The 18033-nt window shown below is 45.7% G+C and overlaps 1 protein-coding gene and 1 long non-coding RNA gene across 5 annotated transcripts in view; one reads left to right on the top strand and one right to left on the bottom strand.

Moving 5' to 3' along the window:
• LOC309368996 overlaps positions 1-9307 on the top strand; it is a 48285-nt gene extending 38978 nt beyond the window's left edge. Inside the window, exons 5-7 of one of the 3 annotated variants that reach the window (XR_014167983.1) lie at positions 5958-6079; positions 8040-8206; positions 9169-9307. This is a non-coding gene — a long non-coding RNA (uncharacterized lncRNA). Of the gene's footprint in view, positions 1-133; positions 274-5957; positions 6080-8039; positions 8207-9168 lie in introns of those variants that run through there. The other 2 variants (XR_014167984.1, XR_014167985.1) reach the window with 2 other exon arrangements.
• The window catches only part of LNX2 (ligand of numb-protein X 2), a 76394-nt gene that overhangs the window by 2437 nt on the left and 55924 nt on the right, over positions 1-18033 (bottom strand). For both annotated transcript variants that reach the window (XM_081909360.1, XM_081909361.1), the window contains exons 2-9: positions 17305-17795; positions 13206-13453; positions 9224-9423; positions 7958-8326; positions 5007-5150; positions 3501-3678; positions 1651-1882; positions 168-326 (exon numbers count right to left, since the gene is read on the bottom strand). In XM_081909360.1, coding sequence (XP_081765486.1) covers positions 168-326; positions 1651-1882; positions 3501-3678; positions 5007-5150; positions 7958-8326; positions 9224-9423; positions 13206-13453; positions 17305-17699 — 1925 coding nt within the window. In that variant the 5' untranslated portion in view covers positions 17700-17795. The remainder of the gene's footprint in view (positions 1-167; positions 327-1650; positions 1883-3500; positions 3679-5006; positions 5151-7957; positions 8327-9223; positions 9424-13205; positions 13454-17304; positions 17796-18033) is intronic.

The following is an 18033-nucleotide window of genomic DNA, read 5'->3' as shown; positions in this document are numbered from 1 at the left end:
AAGGTCAGTATGACCACATTATAAATTTACATGGGAATACGTTTAGAGCACACAATTTAAACATACTACAGAATGTCACAAATAATTTGCAGAATCACATACAAGCTCTAGCTATTGTCCTTCCTTGTTTCAGATACACATAAAAAGAAAGAACCAGAACAGCTTACTTGAGTCTTCCGTCGAAATACGCTGGTGTTCCCAGGACAATTGTTTTTATGAAGAAGGGCTGATTTGTGTGATTTTCCTCATAGCCGCCGACAATGCTAAAGCCCCAGCTTGCTAAATTGCTCCTCCGTAGCACCACATCATGGCAACTATGCAGGCAGCTGTGAAAATAATATTATTATAAAATTTCAATACCACCCTTCATCTGAGGATCACAGGGCAAGTTACAATATAAAAATGCAAAAATACGTAACACAGTAACAAACAATAATTATACCCCCCCCCCTCCACGTACAGTTTAAAAAGTCATAGATTGTTTAATTAGCAAAAGGCCTAGGCGAAGAAGAATTGTTTTGCCTGGTGTCTGAAGATATTTAACAAAGGCGCCAAGTGAGCCTCCCTGGGGAGAGCATTTCACAAGCAGGGAGCCACTGCAGAAAAGGCCCATTCTCAACTTGCCACCCTCCAGGCTTCCCGTGGAGGAGGCACACACAGAAGGGCTTCAACATCATCCCAGGGTCTGGGTCAGTTCATATAGGGAGAGGCAGTTCTTGAGGTGTTGGGGTCCTGAGCTGCTTGAGGCTTTAGAGGTCAAAAACCAGCACTTTGAATTAGGCATGGAAATGAATTGGCAGCCAGTGAAGTCAAGCCAGGATTGGCATTATATACTCAAAACTGAGCAACCTGGCCACTGAATGCTGCACCAGCAGAAGTTTCTGAACTATCTTCAGAGGCAGCCCCATGTATAATGTGTTGCAGTAATCTACCCTAGTAATCTATTCTAATCTACACATAACAGGTAGAATTCAACGTCACACTACGATGCTTGCCGGATGGAACAATCCTCCCCACTCCTATCCTGTGCTGTTCTGGGGCCTCTTCCAAATCCCTAGAGCCAATTTCAGGGGGCATGGGAAAGGGAGTAGAGCGGGAAAGCCCCATTGCACAAGCAACGGGTTTCCATTGATGGGGCATGTTAGGTGAATCCCTCTTATAGGGTGGTAGTCAGCTCAGTTTTATTCATAGTACACCCACAGAAATTAATGAACCTGAGTAAGTTAGGTCCATTAATTCCAAAAGGTCTGCTCTGAGTATAATTTTTGAATATCGCCCATAAATTATAATATGCAAATATTATGCTAATCAACGTTCTCTCTGTTGCTCGTCTTGGGGATGCATCTCCCCTGTTAGGGTGAGGACACTGCAGTTGGATGCTGTGGGTCTGCCTTTCCAACAGTCACAGAAGAAAGGTCTGCTTTTCCTGTGCGGTGCTACTCTGCATTCTGCAATATGGCACACTAGATGCAAAGCCAGACCAAGACATAGAAGAGATCTGCATTTGCAAATGGGTGGTACACTGATTTTTTTACTAAGAAATATTAATCAGGTGGCCTGAAGGTTACTCCAGAGGCCTGGCCAAACAAAAATGCCAGAAATGCAGAAGACCACAAGTCAAAGTATGGTTGTCTGATTGTTGAGCAGTACCTGGGAAGCCCCAGCCACATAACCCATGATGGGGACCAACTTGCATCGTATTCGTTCTCACTGATGGTGCTGGGCTGCTCGTCATTGGCCTGGGGCTGTTCTTCAGCGATCTGGACCTCCAAAGCTTTGAGGGCAACGACGGAAGAGGCAGCACTGGCTTTCAGCATGGCCACTGCCTCGCTGTGGCTTAGGTTGGTCAGGTCAATGCCGTTAATATTCATCAGCACATCTCCTGGTGGAAAAAAGAAAACAGAAGCCATTAGTTGGTCCAGAAACCTGTGGCTTTCCTGTGCAAATGAATAGCTTGTTGTTTTCTGCACCTGGACCCTACAGGCACATGCACCTGTGATGGTACGCAAGGTGGTTCAAACCCAGGTTGGAAGAGAAGCATCTGGCATAGTGACGTCCACTTCTGGACTGCAAAGTCAGCTGTCTTTGGGAAAACGACGTATCTCGGGGGCATGTTTGCAGGCCAGAATGTTGCACACCAGGCACCAGATGGTTTGCCTCCCACTTGCAGCCATTGCTGAAGCATCAAGAGCAGCCAGGTAAGCGAGGTGGAAGGGATGCAGTGCAAGATTGAAGGGGGAAGAGAGGGGGTTCAGAGGCTCTCCAAGGCCTAATTTGGTTGGCTTGGAAATAAGCAGAGTTATCTGCATTTTGGGAAGGGGAAACATCTTGGCTTGTTTCTAATCCAATCCTAGTGAGGCTAGTAGGTCCTGTGCGATGCAAGTCCAACCTTCTAGGCTACTTGTCAGCTGCCAATAGATTTTTACAACAGTAACACAAGATGTTTATGGTTCTGTTACGGTGTTGCCGGCTCTGTGATGCACAGAGGATGCATCTCTTAAGTCATGAACAACTTCTTGCTCTTTACCCATGGCTAACAGATCCAGAAAAAGGAGTGAAAACTATGAAGGTTGTGCGATACATTCAAGCCCTTCAAAGTGTGCTTTCAGGGTGGGGTGGGAGAAGCCCCAAAGTTCTTCCTTCTGCCCTCCCCCATATAAACAGTAATAAATGTGTGTCTCTGCTTTAGAGACATGCAGAACTCATTTGAAGGAGCGTCTCCACCCCCATCATTCTGCTCGGACGCTGAGGTCCAGCGCCGAGGGCCTTCTGGCGGTTCCCTCGCTGCGAGAAGCCAAGTTACAGGGAACCAGGCAGAGGGCCTTCTCGGTAGTGGCACCCGCCCTGTGGAACGCCCTCCCACCAGATGTCAAAGAGAAAAACAACTACCAGACTTTTAGAAGACATCTGAAGGCAGCCCTGTTTAGGGAAGCTTTTAATGTTTGATATATTACGATATTTTAATATTTTGTTGGAAGCCGCCCAGAGTGTCTGGGGAAACCCAGCCAGATGGGTGGGGTATAAATAAATTATTATTATTATTATTATTATTATTATTATTATTATTATTAGGAAAGGGAGGAAATAAAAAGGGCTAGATGAGGAAAGCGCTTCCCAAAAATCATTTATACACCTCAAGCATTAAAACTGATGCTCAGAAAGAATGAAGGGGCTAGCCTACAATCCCATTCATCCCTGGCAGGAAGGAATATTCTTCAGATACTGGAACACATATTCAATGTGATATCTAGCTTGGACTCTTCTATTGCAACTTGCCTATACAATGGACGTTATTTGTAATTATTACAGGATATGTTGTTACCCCATAAGATCTTTGAACAGCAACTGTGAACTTCCCAATGAAAGCAATGGGAGGTTTGCAAGAGAAATGGCACCCCCCATTCATTTCAATGGGGGTTGTGGAAGAGCGAGAGAGCTTTGCACTTTGGCTAATTGGGAACAGTGCAACACGCTGCCTGAGGAGCCCATTCTAGTCCCACCTCTTTTGATCCTGCCGTCTCTTGCCAAGCAGCCTTGAGGTTGCACACTGGTGACGAATATTGGCAACTCCCCACTCTTGCTTCCTCGTCCTCCCGCTACTGTCATGCCAAGGGACTCGTGGGGCTCTTTCTTCACCGTGATATGCTTCTCTTGGCAAGTAACGCATTGGGAAAGGTCCTGCAAAAAGGCAAATGCCGTCCGTTAGGCAGGTTGAATCTGAAATCCATATTTAGCCTTTTATAAAGATGTGATATCTCTCCCACCCACCCTGCTCCAGCAAAAAAAAGAAGGGCTGAGATCTGGATCACCTCCACAAACTTCCTGGGAAATGCAAAATGTTGCTGTACCCTGTCGTCTGCCTCTGATACCATGCTGGGTTGCACAATAGCCAAGCATCACTCCACCCTTCGGGGGGCTGCTTAGGACAGTTATCTTCTGGAAGAGTGCAAGTGTCCAACAACAAAGACTCACAACTTGCAGCAGCTGTTGAAATTATACGCTCAGGTGTTGCTCACTGTACTCCGCTTTGATTTGCAATGCATACCATTTTTTTTTCATAGAACAAAGGATCACAGGAAATAGAAAAAAACATAAGAAGGGAGGCAAGAGCCACTTGCTGGATCATCTATTCCAACATCCTGGTCATACAGTAGCCAACAGGATGCCTGCAAGTGTCAGGGACTGGGCAGAGGAGGAATGGTGGAAACCGCCTCCCCAGCCTGACCCTTCCAGAGAAGAGGAAGACCGTTCAGAATTACAACGGGGGTTTGAGGGAGGTCACAGCTCAGAGGAAGATGAGGGGAGAAGTTGGGAAATAAGAGGAGGAGCAGGCAGAGCCAGAGCAGCAGCTGGCTGACACGTTGTCACTAGAAAGCATTTCAGACCCTCCTTCTCCCAGAAATCGGCAAGCCTTCAAAGTAGGAGAGCAAAGGTGACCCCTAAGTGCCAACCGTAAGGGTGTGTGTGTGCTGTTGAGGAATGAGGAAGTAGAAGAAAAGCGGGGTGGAGATTTTCTTGGGATGCCATTATTCTAAGAGGCTGCATTCTCAAGCCTCTCTCTGTAAATACTGAATAAAACGCAGATGGTAAGGACTTTTCCTTGTCTTACCTGTTCCTAGCAACCTGCCGTGGGGGTTGGTTTCTCTGCCGCCTGATAGCAAGTGGGATATGAGCACAACAGCACTCACCCCAGCAACTGGAATTCCAAGGCAGTATATAAATTTAATAAATAAACAAAATAAAATCCTGCCTGTGACACTGATATTGATAGGTGCCATTCAACCACTCATAGGAAGAGCCACACTACCCACTGGAGCAGACATTACTATCGTTACTTGTTAAATTTGTATACTGCCTTATATCCATAGATCTCAGGGCATTTCAATTTTTGCCACCCTCCCTCCAGCAATTCATGACCCCCCCCCCATGAAACTGCTTGTCACAACTTTGCTAGTAATTAGGCACTACTTTCAGTGGTCAGCAAGGCCCACCGCCCTCCAGCTTACCTTATGTGGGCTGGGCCTGTTACTGTGATACAGCGAATGAGACTGGTGTTGGCTGATGGGGTGAATCCCTCCATCTCTGAGAATGCTCACGATCTGTGACTTGGCAGGCCTGGAAATGGCTAGGCTCACCCTCTCGCCGCTGGCCTGTGGGGAACAAAACAAAGGAACAGGAAGGGCAGTTGGGAAGAAATCAGCATTATTACCAGCACCACAGCCAGACAGCCCTAAAATAAAATGGGTAATGTACGACGCAGGGCATAGTGGGGGAGATTTCTGCTTTTTCTCACAAGCCAACTAGCCACCAACTGCAGCCTGATGCAAAAGGTATTCTGAGCCCAGGAATCTCTTCTGAGTACCAGAACTGAACTAGGCCCTGTACACATAACCCTTTGGGAGGGCCCTCTTTGTTCACCTAAATAAATGTGACTATGTCCCTGATGTTGGGAACGATTGAGGGCACAAGAAGAAGGGGACAACAGAGGACGAGATGGTTGGACAGTGTTCTCAAAGCTACCAGCATGAGTTTGACCAAACTGTGGGAGGCAGTGGAAGACGGGAGTGCCTGGCGTGCTCTGGTCCAGGGGGTCACGAAGAGTTGGACACGACTAAACAATAACAAATAGCCGAAAATATGATGGAGCTAAATGAATAAAAGTGAACTAGTTAATAACATTTTTTAAAAAAATTAGAATTTTAAACTAGGAACTTCTGGTGGGCTGTTTTGTTTCATTTAAAAAAGAGACATAGACAAAAGATCTTGCCAACTGGCTGGCTGAGGCGGCAAATATGCAGGTAACGTTCTACCCAATCAAAGTATGGTGATGCAACCTAAGAGGTTTAAACTCAGTTCATGCCTATAAATCTGTCACTGCACTCAACAGCCATTTTGCACAGAAACCCATTCCTGAACAATTTTCAGTATTTTGGAACGGTGATTTATTACAGTTGCAGGTCTGTGATGTTATGCTCCAGGATGCCATAGCAGTTTCCCTAAAAGCAGGAAAACAATGCTGTTTCTCTAGTACGCCACAAGATGTCCTGTTAAAGGTTGCTTTCCTGTGGAAACAGAGATGGTGCGTGTGTGAGAGACATAGTGATCGAGGAGATGAGCTGGGATGGATGAATATGGATTGCCTAGTAGTTTGCTTGAAGTAATATCTTCTTCTTTTTTTTTTTGAAAGGTTGATATCTCCTTTGAAACAAGTATTTTTAAAATTCCCCTTTTAACTACTTGCTCCCCTCTTCTCCTTCCTGATCCCAGTCTCTCCCTATGTACCCATTCACAAAGCAAGAGGGTGTCTCAAATGCCAGTGCAGTAACACAGGGGTCCCCAGGGTGACCTCCCATTTTGCATTTTAGGTGGGATTCCCATTTACAGGGCTCAATCGTTCCAGTTCAAGCTCTGTGGATGCAGAGTATCATCAAAAGGCTCCAACCTAGCTGGGGATCGTACGACTCCCTGAGCTGTAAATGTTGATCAAAAGAACTGGACAGGGTACCTCAGTATACGTTGGTTTTAAAAGAGACCTAAAAACCTGCTTTGCACCAAGTCAGATCATTAGTTCAGCTGGACTGGCAGTATCTAATCTCACTGCCAGCAGCTCTCCAGCGTCCCTGGCAGAAGTCTTGCCAGTTGAGAACGTTTTCTGTTATTAAGATATATGGCACTCAGTCAAGGCACTGGTTCATGTAGCATTAAAAGCAGATTTCTATACACAGCCTAAGAGTGTGTGAGCAAACCCATGCTTTCCTCCCTTTAGTGAAACAAAAATAACTCCTTGTGTTAGGGAAACCAACCATATCATTTTAATATTGAAAACAGCCTTCATTGCACAAGTAAGAGTCCAAGGAGACTCCATGCTACCAAGTTGGTTTAGCAAAGTCATGTCCAATTTCCAGCAGGCTGCGACCTGCTTTTGAGTATCAAAAACTGGCAGTGATCTGCCACACTCTCCCATTGTCGTTCTTCAACTTAAACATATTATATTTGGCTGGGGATACCCAGCCAGATGGGCAGGGTATAAATAATAAATTATGATGATGATGATGATGATAACAACAAATTATCACCCCCACAGCAGCCCCTCCTAGGGCCCTTGGCACATGCGGGAAGACAACATGCCCCATAATGTCCAATTCCCCCTTTACCAGATGAAGAGCTGGCGGGGAAAGTTCAGCATCCATGCAGAACTATGGGAACTTCTTTTTACGGGAACTGGCGGGAGGGGAGATAAGGAGGAGGGGCATCATTGTCTCTCTCTTGCCCTTCCCGCAGCTCCCTCTGCAGCGCTGCAGCCCGTGTAGAGCCCATGCGCCTCATCTTCACCTCCCTGCCCCACGGCTGCGGATTGTAGGGGGCGGAGGCAGATGCCTTGCACCTTTCCAAGGCCGAACAGCTGGCTGGGCACCAGGCAAAGCCAGTGGCTTGAGCGGGGTGTGGGAGGTGGCTGTGAGGCAGAGGCAGCACTAGCAGCAGCCAGAGCACTTGCTGCGGCAGTGGTGAGCAAGCCTAGCTAAGCAGAACCTCAACTGGCCATGCCGCCTGAGGAGCTGCTCCGGCCACAGCCAAGCGCACATTGAGGGTGCCCGGCAGCATGGGAGAGGGCGGCAGGTGGAGACGACAAGGCCTTGGTCGTGATCAACCAGAATCCATCGACGCGTTGGACATGTCTGGTTTAGCAGTATAATCAGATATGACATTTTTCCAATCCAGGGATGGAAAACCTGTGCACTTCCAGATGTCGTTGGACTCCAACTCCCATCAGTCCCAGCCAGCATGGCCAACAGTCAGGAATGATGAGAGTTGGAGTCCAACATGCCACAGGTTCCTCATTCTGGCTTATACTCTTATCTCGCTAGGTTTCACTTAAAATTTGCAACATCAGCATCCTTGGTAACTAGCAGAGCGTTGTGACTGCTTTCTCACCCTACAAGATTCAGCCGAAACTTACCTGGATAATCTGAGCAGCCAGTTCTGGGGTGCCATGCTTCAGGTCGTGCCCATTGATAGCCAACACTTTGTCGTTGCTACAGAGCCGGCCGTCCTGAGCAGCCAAGCCGCCTTCCAAAAGGTCAAGGATGAAAACCCCAGGCTCGTCCGTTCTGCGCACCAGTTTGATGCCGAGTTGCTCGTTGGAGTCGCGCTTGTGCAGGGTCACGTGGAAACTATCCTCTCGCTGCGGGGGGCTGTCACTGTGGTTGTGAGTTCGGCTCCCAAAGCGTCTCTCTCGGAGCACGGTCAGGTGCAGAGCCGTGCAAGGCTGGGAAAGGATGGCCCTGGCATGGTTGTGGGACACGTTGCTGATATCAAAGTTATTGACCTGAAAGAAAAGAATTAGGGCCATGCCAGTGGGACATGCAACAAAATGTTGGAGTGTGGAGTGCACCGTTTAGGGTACCAGCCAACTATTCCTACTTGCCAAGATCTTCTAGTTTGAAAATGTCTCCTCCCCAAAACAAAACACACACACACACACACACACACACACACACACACACACACACAAAGTTCTTACTTGAAAGGGTTTGGATGCTCCCAAGTTACAATTTTCACATACCCTGATTTGAGCCTAACCTCTTTTTTGCAGTTTTTAAGATCAATGAGGGTGTGTGTGTGTGTGTGTGTGTGTGTGTGTAATTTATAGAAATGATCCATAGTAATACACAGAGCTTTTTTGCAGCCAAAACTCAGTTCCGGTACCTCTCAGGTGGGCACCATTGCCATTATAAGAGAACAAGGGAGGCGTTCATGGTGAATTCCGGCACCTCTTTTTCTAGAAAAATAGCACTGGTAATACATACTGCTGTGCTAGTTAAATTATGTTAACGTCTTATCAAAAAATAACCTCTCGGGGCATGGAAAGCTAAAGGAAACATAAGCACATCATTTTACAAAAGGACAACAAGACAACCAGTCTGACTGCCACATTTAGAAAGATGCACCAGAATGGAAAAGAGTTATAGGATGAGAAACCTCCAAAAGCCGCATAAATCACCAGTATCAATGCTGAAAGGGCAAACTCACATTGCCTGAATAATGTTTCCCAACCAGAGACTGCCATGCTAACATTTGTCCAGAATAGACAATTCCAATTGACTGCCAGGAAATGATAACACTCTCTCTCTATCTCTCTCTCTCTTCCCCACCCACCATTTGATATAGAACAGCACAGTCCGGACACACGCAAGTTGAGAAGAATATATAATTAGATACGTACTTGCAGTATTTGATCTCCGGCAAGGAGTCTTCCATCTCTGGCAATGATCCCATCTCGATAAACCTCTTGAATAACAATGTTGATCAAAGGTGTTTCATTGCCACCCACTATGCTAATTCCCAGCTCAATATAAGGATTGGACCGATGGATTTCTATGGTGGTGATCTCACCTTCCGGCAAACTCGGCGGCTGATGGGTTGCTGCCCGATTGGAAAAGAGAACAATATGGATGCCTCAATACATTTTTGTCCCTCAACAGAGTAAACTGCTGGGCAACAAACAACAGGATACCTGACATATTGTAATGCACATCAGCTGAAACCAAACTTACACAACTTACACCTGGCAGGCTAAGCCCTGCCCACGAGATTCATGTACAAGATTGTGACCTGCCACATTCTTATCAGCCCTCCTACTTTTGAAATCGCAGGCAGACAACAAAACCAGGAGCTTTACTGCACTATGATGGGCCTCTAGACATGGGTGTGATCAGCACAGCATAGGAGTGGAGAGCTTCAAGCCAGGGGCAAATGTGGCCCTCAGGATTTAAGTAAGATGAGTGAAATTGCCCTGGAGGCTGGCTGTTCAGCTGCAGTAACTGGTGCCATCCTAGGTGCGGAAGGATTAATTCAGAAAGGCCCTGAGGCACAAATACAGGAAGCCAACTGTAACGAACATGGGATGCTCATGAGTGGCTGACCAGATTGCACACCACTCTAGGAAGGGGAAGCGGAAGAACTCCTTTCCTCTCTGATAAGACTTCGCTTCCTCTCTAAAACCTCAGACTGAAACATTACCATAGGGTAACTGCAGGTGAATGCTGGTATTATTCAGTTTCCTTTTTTTTTTTGTAGAAAAACATCCGATAGCTGAGAGTTGATAATGGGGATTCTAATTTTAACAAGATGTTTGATGATATCTGCAGAAAACACAGTGCTTCAGAGGAAGCACATTAAGAGGGGAGGAATTACAAACTCTCCTTCCCATAACTGCATTAAAAGAGAGATTTCATATTTTCACACTAGGGTTTCATTATTCAGAAGCAGCAACCACCAATACCCTTCAATGGATGATGGAGAGACTTTTTAGTTGGATTTTAATGTATTTTTTTACCTCTGTGGCGCTAATTGTTTTTCTCTTACGCTGCTTTCTGGTTGGTTTTATATTGATTTTATGCTGGTTTCTAATAGCTTTACGTTGACTGTATAGACATTGTTTTAATACAGATAGGTATTGTTTTTAATATGTATATCTATGCATTATTTTATTGATTCATAACTTTTCTAAACCACATCGAGGAATGGGCAGTAGAAAAATGCCATGAATAAATACATTTTAAAAAACCAAATGAAAAGCTTCCTAATGTCAGCTGCATCGCTAGCTCAAATGGCTTTAAACCAGGGGTGGGAAACCTGTGGCCCTCCATGTGTTGCTGTACTGCAACTTCCATTGTCCTGACCACTGTGCAATACTGGGTGTAGATGATAGAAGTTAGAGGCCAACAACATCTGGAACACCATAGGTCCCCAAACCCTGACTTTAGGAAAGGATTAGGAAAAGTCATGGGAGCCAAGTCAATGAATGGCTACTAGCCCTGAAAATGAAGTAATTTATTCATATTCAGAGGCACTATTCTTCTGAATACCACCACATGCTGGGGTAGACAGAGAGTGAGAGAAGTCTTAACGCTCTGCTGCTACAACTCCCGAAGGCAGCTGATTGTTGGACCAGCGTTTCCCAATCTCAACTCCTCCAGGCGGTTTGGACAACCTTCCAATGCTGGTTGGGACAGAGTAAAGCAACATCTGGAGGGTACCAGGCTAGGAAAGGCTGGACAAGATGGACCTTGGTGGAAGCGGTAAAAGAAGTTCCTACAACCAGTTGGGCTAAAGCTGAACTGACAGTGACTTGGGCAGGAGGAATGGATGCAATCTAGTGAAATAAACTGCAGGATGAAAGCCCAAGGTGAGGTGCTCAATCTAGGAAACAAAGTGCAAAGTAAGCGCTATGGTTACCCTTGGGTTATGTAAGCAAGCCTGGGTGAATCCGATGGCTACGTACCAACTTGTGTAGGTGCCAGAGGGCATTTCTCCAAGTTGCCACTGTGGTCACCGTGATAGATAGATGGCAAATTGCATGGATACTTCAAAGGAAAGTGCAGGGAGGCTGAATGGAGATCCATGGTTTTGCATGGGCATCAATCTGCATCCTTGGATAATGTTTTATCTTCTCTAATAATGCCCTACACTTCTGCATCTGTCTGTCTGTCTTGGCTGGGCAGGCCTGCTCTAGAAAATGCTTACTGGAATACTCAGTGCACTGACAGCAAAGGCCATACAGTGCGCTGAGCTATGCACCGCTTTGTGGAGCATTTCCATCATCCCAGATCAATTTTAGAAGGCTCCACTGAGGTTTGGGGGGGACCCAAATGGCATATTCTACTTTGGTGGCAGCTATGGTGGTACACTTCTGAATGCCAGTTGCTGCAAACTGCAGGAGGGTCCTGCTTGCAGGGTTCCCCACGGCATCTGGTTGGCTACTCTGAGAATAGGATGCTGAGCCAGATGAGCCTTTGGTCTGCTCTTATGATACCCCAAGTCACCTGGTTGTCTGAGGTGCCCACTTCACTCTGCTTCCAAAATAGCACTACAGTGGTACCTCAGGTTAAGAACTTAATTTGTTCTGGAGGTCTGTTCTTAACCTGAAACCGTTCTTAACCTGAGGCACCACTTTAGCTAATGGGGCCTCCTGCTGCCGCCGCTGCACAATTTCTGTTCTCATTCTGAAGCAAAGTTCTTAACCTGAGGTACTATTTCTGGGTTTGCGAACTCTGTAACCTGAAGCATCTGTAACCTGAAGCATCTGTAACCTGAGGTACCCTGGCTTTTCTAATGAAATAAAACAAGCAATACGATGAGATGGAGAGAAAGTCACACTGGTGGGAGATAATTAAAATGTCAGTCCCAGCCAAGTAGCTTTGCGTTTGCATGTTAATGAGGTCGCCTCCCTGGCACGTGTTAACTAGCCGTGGTCTTAAACAGGAAGGCTAGCAACAGGGAAAGCAACACAGGTTGGTGGCTGGGGGTCTGGGGTGGTTAGAGATCGTTGCTGTGGGGCACTGCAGAATTATTAGCCCCCTACTGCAGAGGGGGGAAGGGAGACCTGAAACGGAAAGAACCATAGTTTGCCTTAGGCAACCTAGTAATTTTGGGGCCGAGTTCAGCTGGGGACTCCCCATTTCCACTGGTAATCCTGGATATCATACTGCTTTGGGAATACTGTGGTACCTCTGGTTACAAACTTAATTCGTTCTGAAGGTTCGTTCTTAACCTGAGGCACCACTTTAGCTAATGGGGCCTCCTGCTGCCGCCGCTGCACGATTTCTGTTCTCATCCTGAGGTAAAGTTCTTAATCCGAGGTACTATTTCTGGGTTAGCGGACTCTGTAACCTGAAGCATCTGTAACCTGAGGTACCACTGTACAGTTATTCACATGTGCATAAACAGTACACTAGGATGAATTTCAAACATCATGTCACTCTTAAGTCTTAGGAAATGTTGGTTCAAATCCCAGCATATTCCGGAAGGACCTTTGGCTTGGCAATCAATCTCTCTCTCTTAATTTTCTTTCCTGAACGGTATTTGAACCCTTCTAAGGCAAAATTCTGAGCTCAGTGAGCTGATTATGATTAGATTTATCAATTCATTTTTTTTCTTGATTACTTAAAAAGGTGACCCGATTAACCAGGTAGATTTTTTTTTTAAGCCCAATTAATTAAAGTATTTCTCAAACCATGGTTTGCAGCCCTAACTACTTCAGAGTGAGAATGAGAGAGAAAGGGTTTAAAAAATAACAAGCAACTGGAAAAAGTTGACCATGAAAATGATTGCATGCAAGAATAAATCTGGCTTGGGGGCTTCCTACGTTTCAAGGTTTAATACAGGCAGAAGAAACAGGATGTCAAAAGAGAAACAGAACATACTGTCAGCTCCTGTGTTCTCCTCAAAGGCAGGGTTGTCAAGGCCAGACTCATCTGTCCACACAGGGACCGTTGCTGATGTAATGTTCTGCTCTGCTGGTGCTGTTCCCGTCCCAGAATGCTCTGCATCAGGAGACTGAGAACCTGGGCGATCTATCATGCTGTTCTCATTCTCGCTCTCCGCGTCTGCCTGCAATTTGCTGTTTTTTCTTCTCTCCAAGGCAGCTCTTCGGTGGGAAGCCCCAGGACACCTAAGGACAAAACACAGGAATGTCTTCACATAGATATAAGGAGGCTCACAAAATGTCTGGACAAAAAATAGCAAAGCTTTTGGTTGACTAATCTGGAGTCTTGCTTGCGATCCAGCTGAGTAGCAATCCATGTCACACACACTCTCCAAACAGACATCTCTGCTAAATAGTTACAGCAGCCTCTGCTGACATGGTGCTCGCCAAATATTTTGGACTACAAATCCCATCAGCACCTGCCAGCAGAGCTGATGGAAGTTGTAGTCCAAAACATATGGAGGGCACCAGGTTGGCAGGGGCTGAGTTATAGTGTTATTTTGGAGAAGGGCAGTTATTAGCTAGTCTTTTGATAAAGAACCTTTTCCATCTCATGACTTCAGATATAGGTGTTGTCCAAAGATTGGGATTCCCTACCTGAATGTTAAATCTTATATTTTTTAGATGAAAGGTATGGAAAGAGTAACATGAAAGCCCTTCTTTTTCAGACAAGGAACAACAACAAAAGGAGAGCAACCTTTTTGGCTGGGACTCAGTGACTCCTGCTGGGTGATCATTGACTTGTACCTCCTACCGACTGATACATGTGCTTTTGAAACCCTAACCCTTCCACTCTTCCTCAGTGGTACATCCCAAACTGAACTATCCTTGTAATCCAGTCCAGGGTTAGCTTAAACTTTTAGAGGAATGATGTGGGCACAAGGGGCAGGGAGCTGGGGAATGAGCTGAGTATGATGTCTGCTCCATCGCCTTTGTATTACATGTATACATCAAACTCTAACTCCAAAGATCAAATATAAGTTGGAGCGGTCTTCTCTCAAATCAATTTATGGTGGGTGCGCAGCAAGTTCCACCACCTCTTTTTCTAGGGGGGGGGGAGCCCTGACAAGTAATATGCACAAGTCAAAATGGGTGGCCATGTGGACAGTATCTCACAGTGATAAATAATAGAAAATTCATGTTTGGTTGTTTTTGTATTCCCCACCCCCAAATATCCTGCATTCCTCAGCCACTGATCTGTTCGGTCCTCTTTTGTTTCTACCACTTGTGCTCCTCTGCTGTCATTGGTTGACCTGTTATGATGTCAGAGACTGCCAAATCCCAAGGGCGAACTGGAATGCCTTAGAACAGGTATTCTGAAGTCAATGAACAACTTTTGCTTAAAGCAACTGCATCGTCATTAAAACATACACAAATGACGACAAGGCAGAGATTGCCATGTGTCCACCACAAAAAATAATTTGAAGGGATTCCAGTACTAAACAAACTGCACAAGGGTGGAATCTTTCTCTCTCTCTCTCTCTCTCTCTCTCTCTCTCTCTCTCTCTCTCTCTCACACACACACACACACACACACACACACACACATGATATAGCTTGGTATGGGAAATAAGGGTCTGGATCCCAGCTAAATGGAACTTGGTTAATATTGAAATCACTTGGTCTTAAGCCATGACTAACTGATTTCCAAGCATGGCCTAAATTCAACTTACCTTGAATCCAACCCACTGGACCTTAAATTCTGCAAACAACACTGACTGTGCCAGGGCACCTTTGGCCCTCCAGATGTTACTGAACTAACTGGAGCTGATGGGAGTTTTAGCTCAGCAACATCTGGAGAGCCAAAGGTCGCCACTCCTGCACTACACAAATCCCAGAGATCTCTGTTAGGTACCAAGTGTCCAGCAGAGCCCCAGCCCAGGGTGTGTGTGTGGTCTGATGTGACCAGATGCACCCGGACAGCGCCATGTCTCTCCATCCCACCTCTTGCAAATGATTCAGCAAAGTTACCACCCTTGTTGAACGCTGCACTATATGCTGAGTTGCTACGCCTATCTTCAACATCTGTATGGTTTTGCTGAACACTTGGAAAGAATCAAATGAAAGCTCAGCTGAGTCCCATAGAACAATCTTGGTCCTCTGTTCAGTAATTGACTTCTTGGCAAAATGCATTCCAAAGGACTATTAAACATTTAAGAAGGTTTTGAAATGTCACATGCTAGGGAATTAAAAGTCCACCCAAGACTTGCGCTGGCTCATTTCAGAGGAGCTCAAAGTGCTCTGAGGGGGCCTGTGGCTCTCAAGAGAACTTGCTGAACCTGAAAATCTGATAAATCAATGGAATGCTAATGAGGCAATAGGGTAATATTGGGGGCGGGATTAGTGACCAGGAAATAATTACATTTGTGCCCCATTCTTCTAATCTCCTTGTTGAGCTAGCTCGGAGATTCGCCACACGCTCCAGAGCTGCCTCAGGGTTACATTGACATTTCAATCATCTTTTATGCTTAAATGAAGCAGATTATTTTGTCAATAGAAACTACCGGGTTTGAGCCAGAATGACTGCAAGGCCAAGGCCAGTCGAGTCTGTTCTAGTTCCCAATGGTTCAGAATAATAGCGAGTGCTGGCCTTGGACCTGGAAGGTAAGACTGCAAGCCTGAACACATACAGATTCACTGGGGTGAATTTGGGCAATCGACAGACCTCAGGTTTCCCATCTCAGTTTCCCATCTGCAAACAGGAACGACAGGTTGCAGCCACACTTCTTGAAGCCCCCTCTCAATTCAGTAGGTATTAGTCACACAGGTTAAAGTGTGTATAGGATTGCAGCTTAAAACGTTTTACATGTTGAAAATGGCATGGTAATGATGGCCTTTGGGAAGGGACATGGCGCACAGACATGCTTTGCATGCATGAAGTCCCAGGCTCAATCTCTGGCATCTCCAGGTAGGGCTAAGCAGGACTCTCCTGCCTAAAACCCTGGAGAGTGTAAATCCTGAGCTAGATGGAACAATGCTCTTACTTGCTATAAGGCAGCTTCCTGGGTTTCTAATGATAACCATGGATGACATTCATTTTCTCCTGGGTGGACTGCAGAGACAGCATAGGCCTTGTTCACAGACTGTGGTGACCCAGAGTTGCAGGCTTATTGTGATTTATTGGGAACAAGCAAAATGGTGGGTGCTTGCTTCTTCTTTGTCCCTCCCCTAGCTCAAGTGGGAGAAAAAGCTTGGACGCCCACAATTATGCTTGACTTCCCATGACACCTGAACCCGGAATCATGGTTTAGTTCTCCCTAACAAGTCAGGCTAGCTAGCCAGCCCTAAACCATGTTTTGCTTTTGGTATATGACTACCAGCTTGTTGGGGAGACACAAACCACAATCTTGGATTTGGACATTGTGGGAGACCAAACTTAACTGTTGCTTCCTGTTTCCCTCCCGCCTCCTCCTTGTGCCCAGGGTGGAGTGAAGTAGAAGATTGGGCAGAAAGCATTAGTATGCAGCTTGTTCCCAATAGCTCATGTTACGCCATGAGCCCAGGCTTATCAGGGACCAACATGGTTCATAAATTCACCCAGAGGATGTAGTTGACTTCTCCCCACAGCAGGTGAGCCTCTAGAAAAAGACCTGATCTTGATGGTAGTATAGTTGGCACCAGGCTTGCTTTTGAGAGGTCTGTCCAGGTTTTTCAGTGTCTAACTCAAGTGAAAGAAAGTCTGAGAGGATTAACCCTGAACACCCTTGCTTTAGGATGTTATTGCCAGTACTGTAGTTTAAAATTGTTTTATTGATTGTATCATGACCTGGGATTGCTGTGCAATAAGAAGTGAGGTGTGTTTAAACAACAACAACACCACAAATTAATAAATGAACAACACCCCTGAAAAGGAAAAGTGTTTCAGTCCAAAACACATACATACGAAATCCAGAGAAAGAAAAGCATACTTCAACTCACATTGACATCTATGGCATATAATCATGTTAGTCTTGACGGTTCAATCCCACACTTTTCAAATGCGACTGAAAGATGCAGAACTTCTAAGTTATCACTGGTGGATGGTCTTTCCTACTTACCTGTTTTTGAGGTGTGCTTCCAGGTCACACCGCTGCATCACTTCCTCACACGCTGAAGAAAAGGGGCACAACACCAAGAGTTTGTCAAGCAGTTTGTGGACGAGGATACTGGATTTTTTGCACAACTTAAAATGGAGCCGTTTGCGGTCCAGAGGGCAGAAATCCTTCTCCTGCAGGAAGTTCCGTAGGCACTTATAGCAGAATGTGTGGCCGCAAGGGGTGTCTAATGGCTGTAGCAAGGGCTGAAGGCAAATATGGCAGACCAAGTCATCGTCTACATCGTTCTGATAATTGTACAAGTGGTTCTCCCTTGTCCAATGCTGTTGGCCACATTCAAAGCACAGAGGGTTCAAGTTCTGCTCCACCGAGACCATCTCCTCGTTTGTGGTGCCCATTATAAAGCACTCCGGTTTGGCCTCGTCAATGGAGAACTTGCTTGTAGAGGTTTTATTTGTTCATGATTTTTTTCTGTTTAGCAAAGAGTCATTCTTCTGAAAAAGTAAAAAAGATAATAATCATTATTGAGATTCACTGAAAGAGTGAGCAAGAGAAACTGTGTTCAGCACTGCTATGTGTACTAAACTTGAGCTCAACCTCTGGCTGAATCTAGAGGGAGAAATTGTTCTGCTTCCCTATTTTTGCATTTTGGGGGCAGGGTGCAAATTCCATGGCTGGCTATGAGCAACATACAGATCTTCAACTAGTTCCTCCCACTGGTAGCTGCTATTC

The sequence above is a fragment of the Podarcis melisellensis genome (genome assembly GCF_964234715.1).
Source record: "Podarcis melisellensis genome assembly, chromosome: 4".
Taxonomy (NCBI): Eukaryota; Metazoa; Chordata; class Lepidosauria; order Squamata; family Lacertidae; genus Podarcis; species Podarcis melisellensis.
Note: the sequence above shows the minus strand (reverse complement) of the source record. Positions and strands in the feature narration are given on the sequence as shown.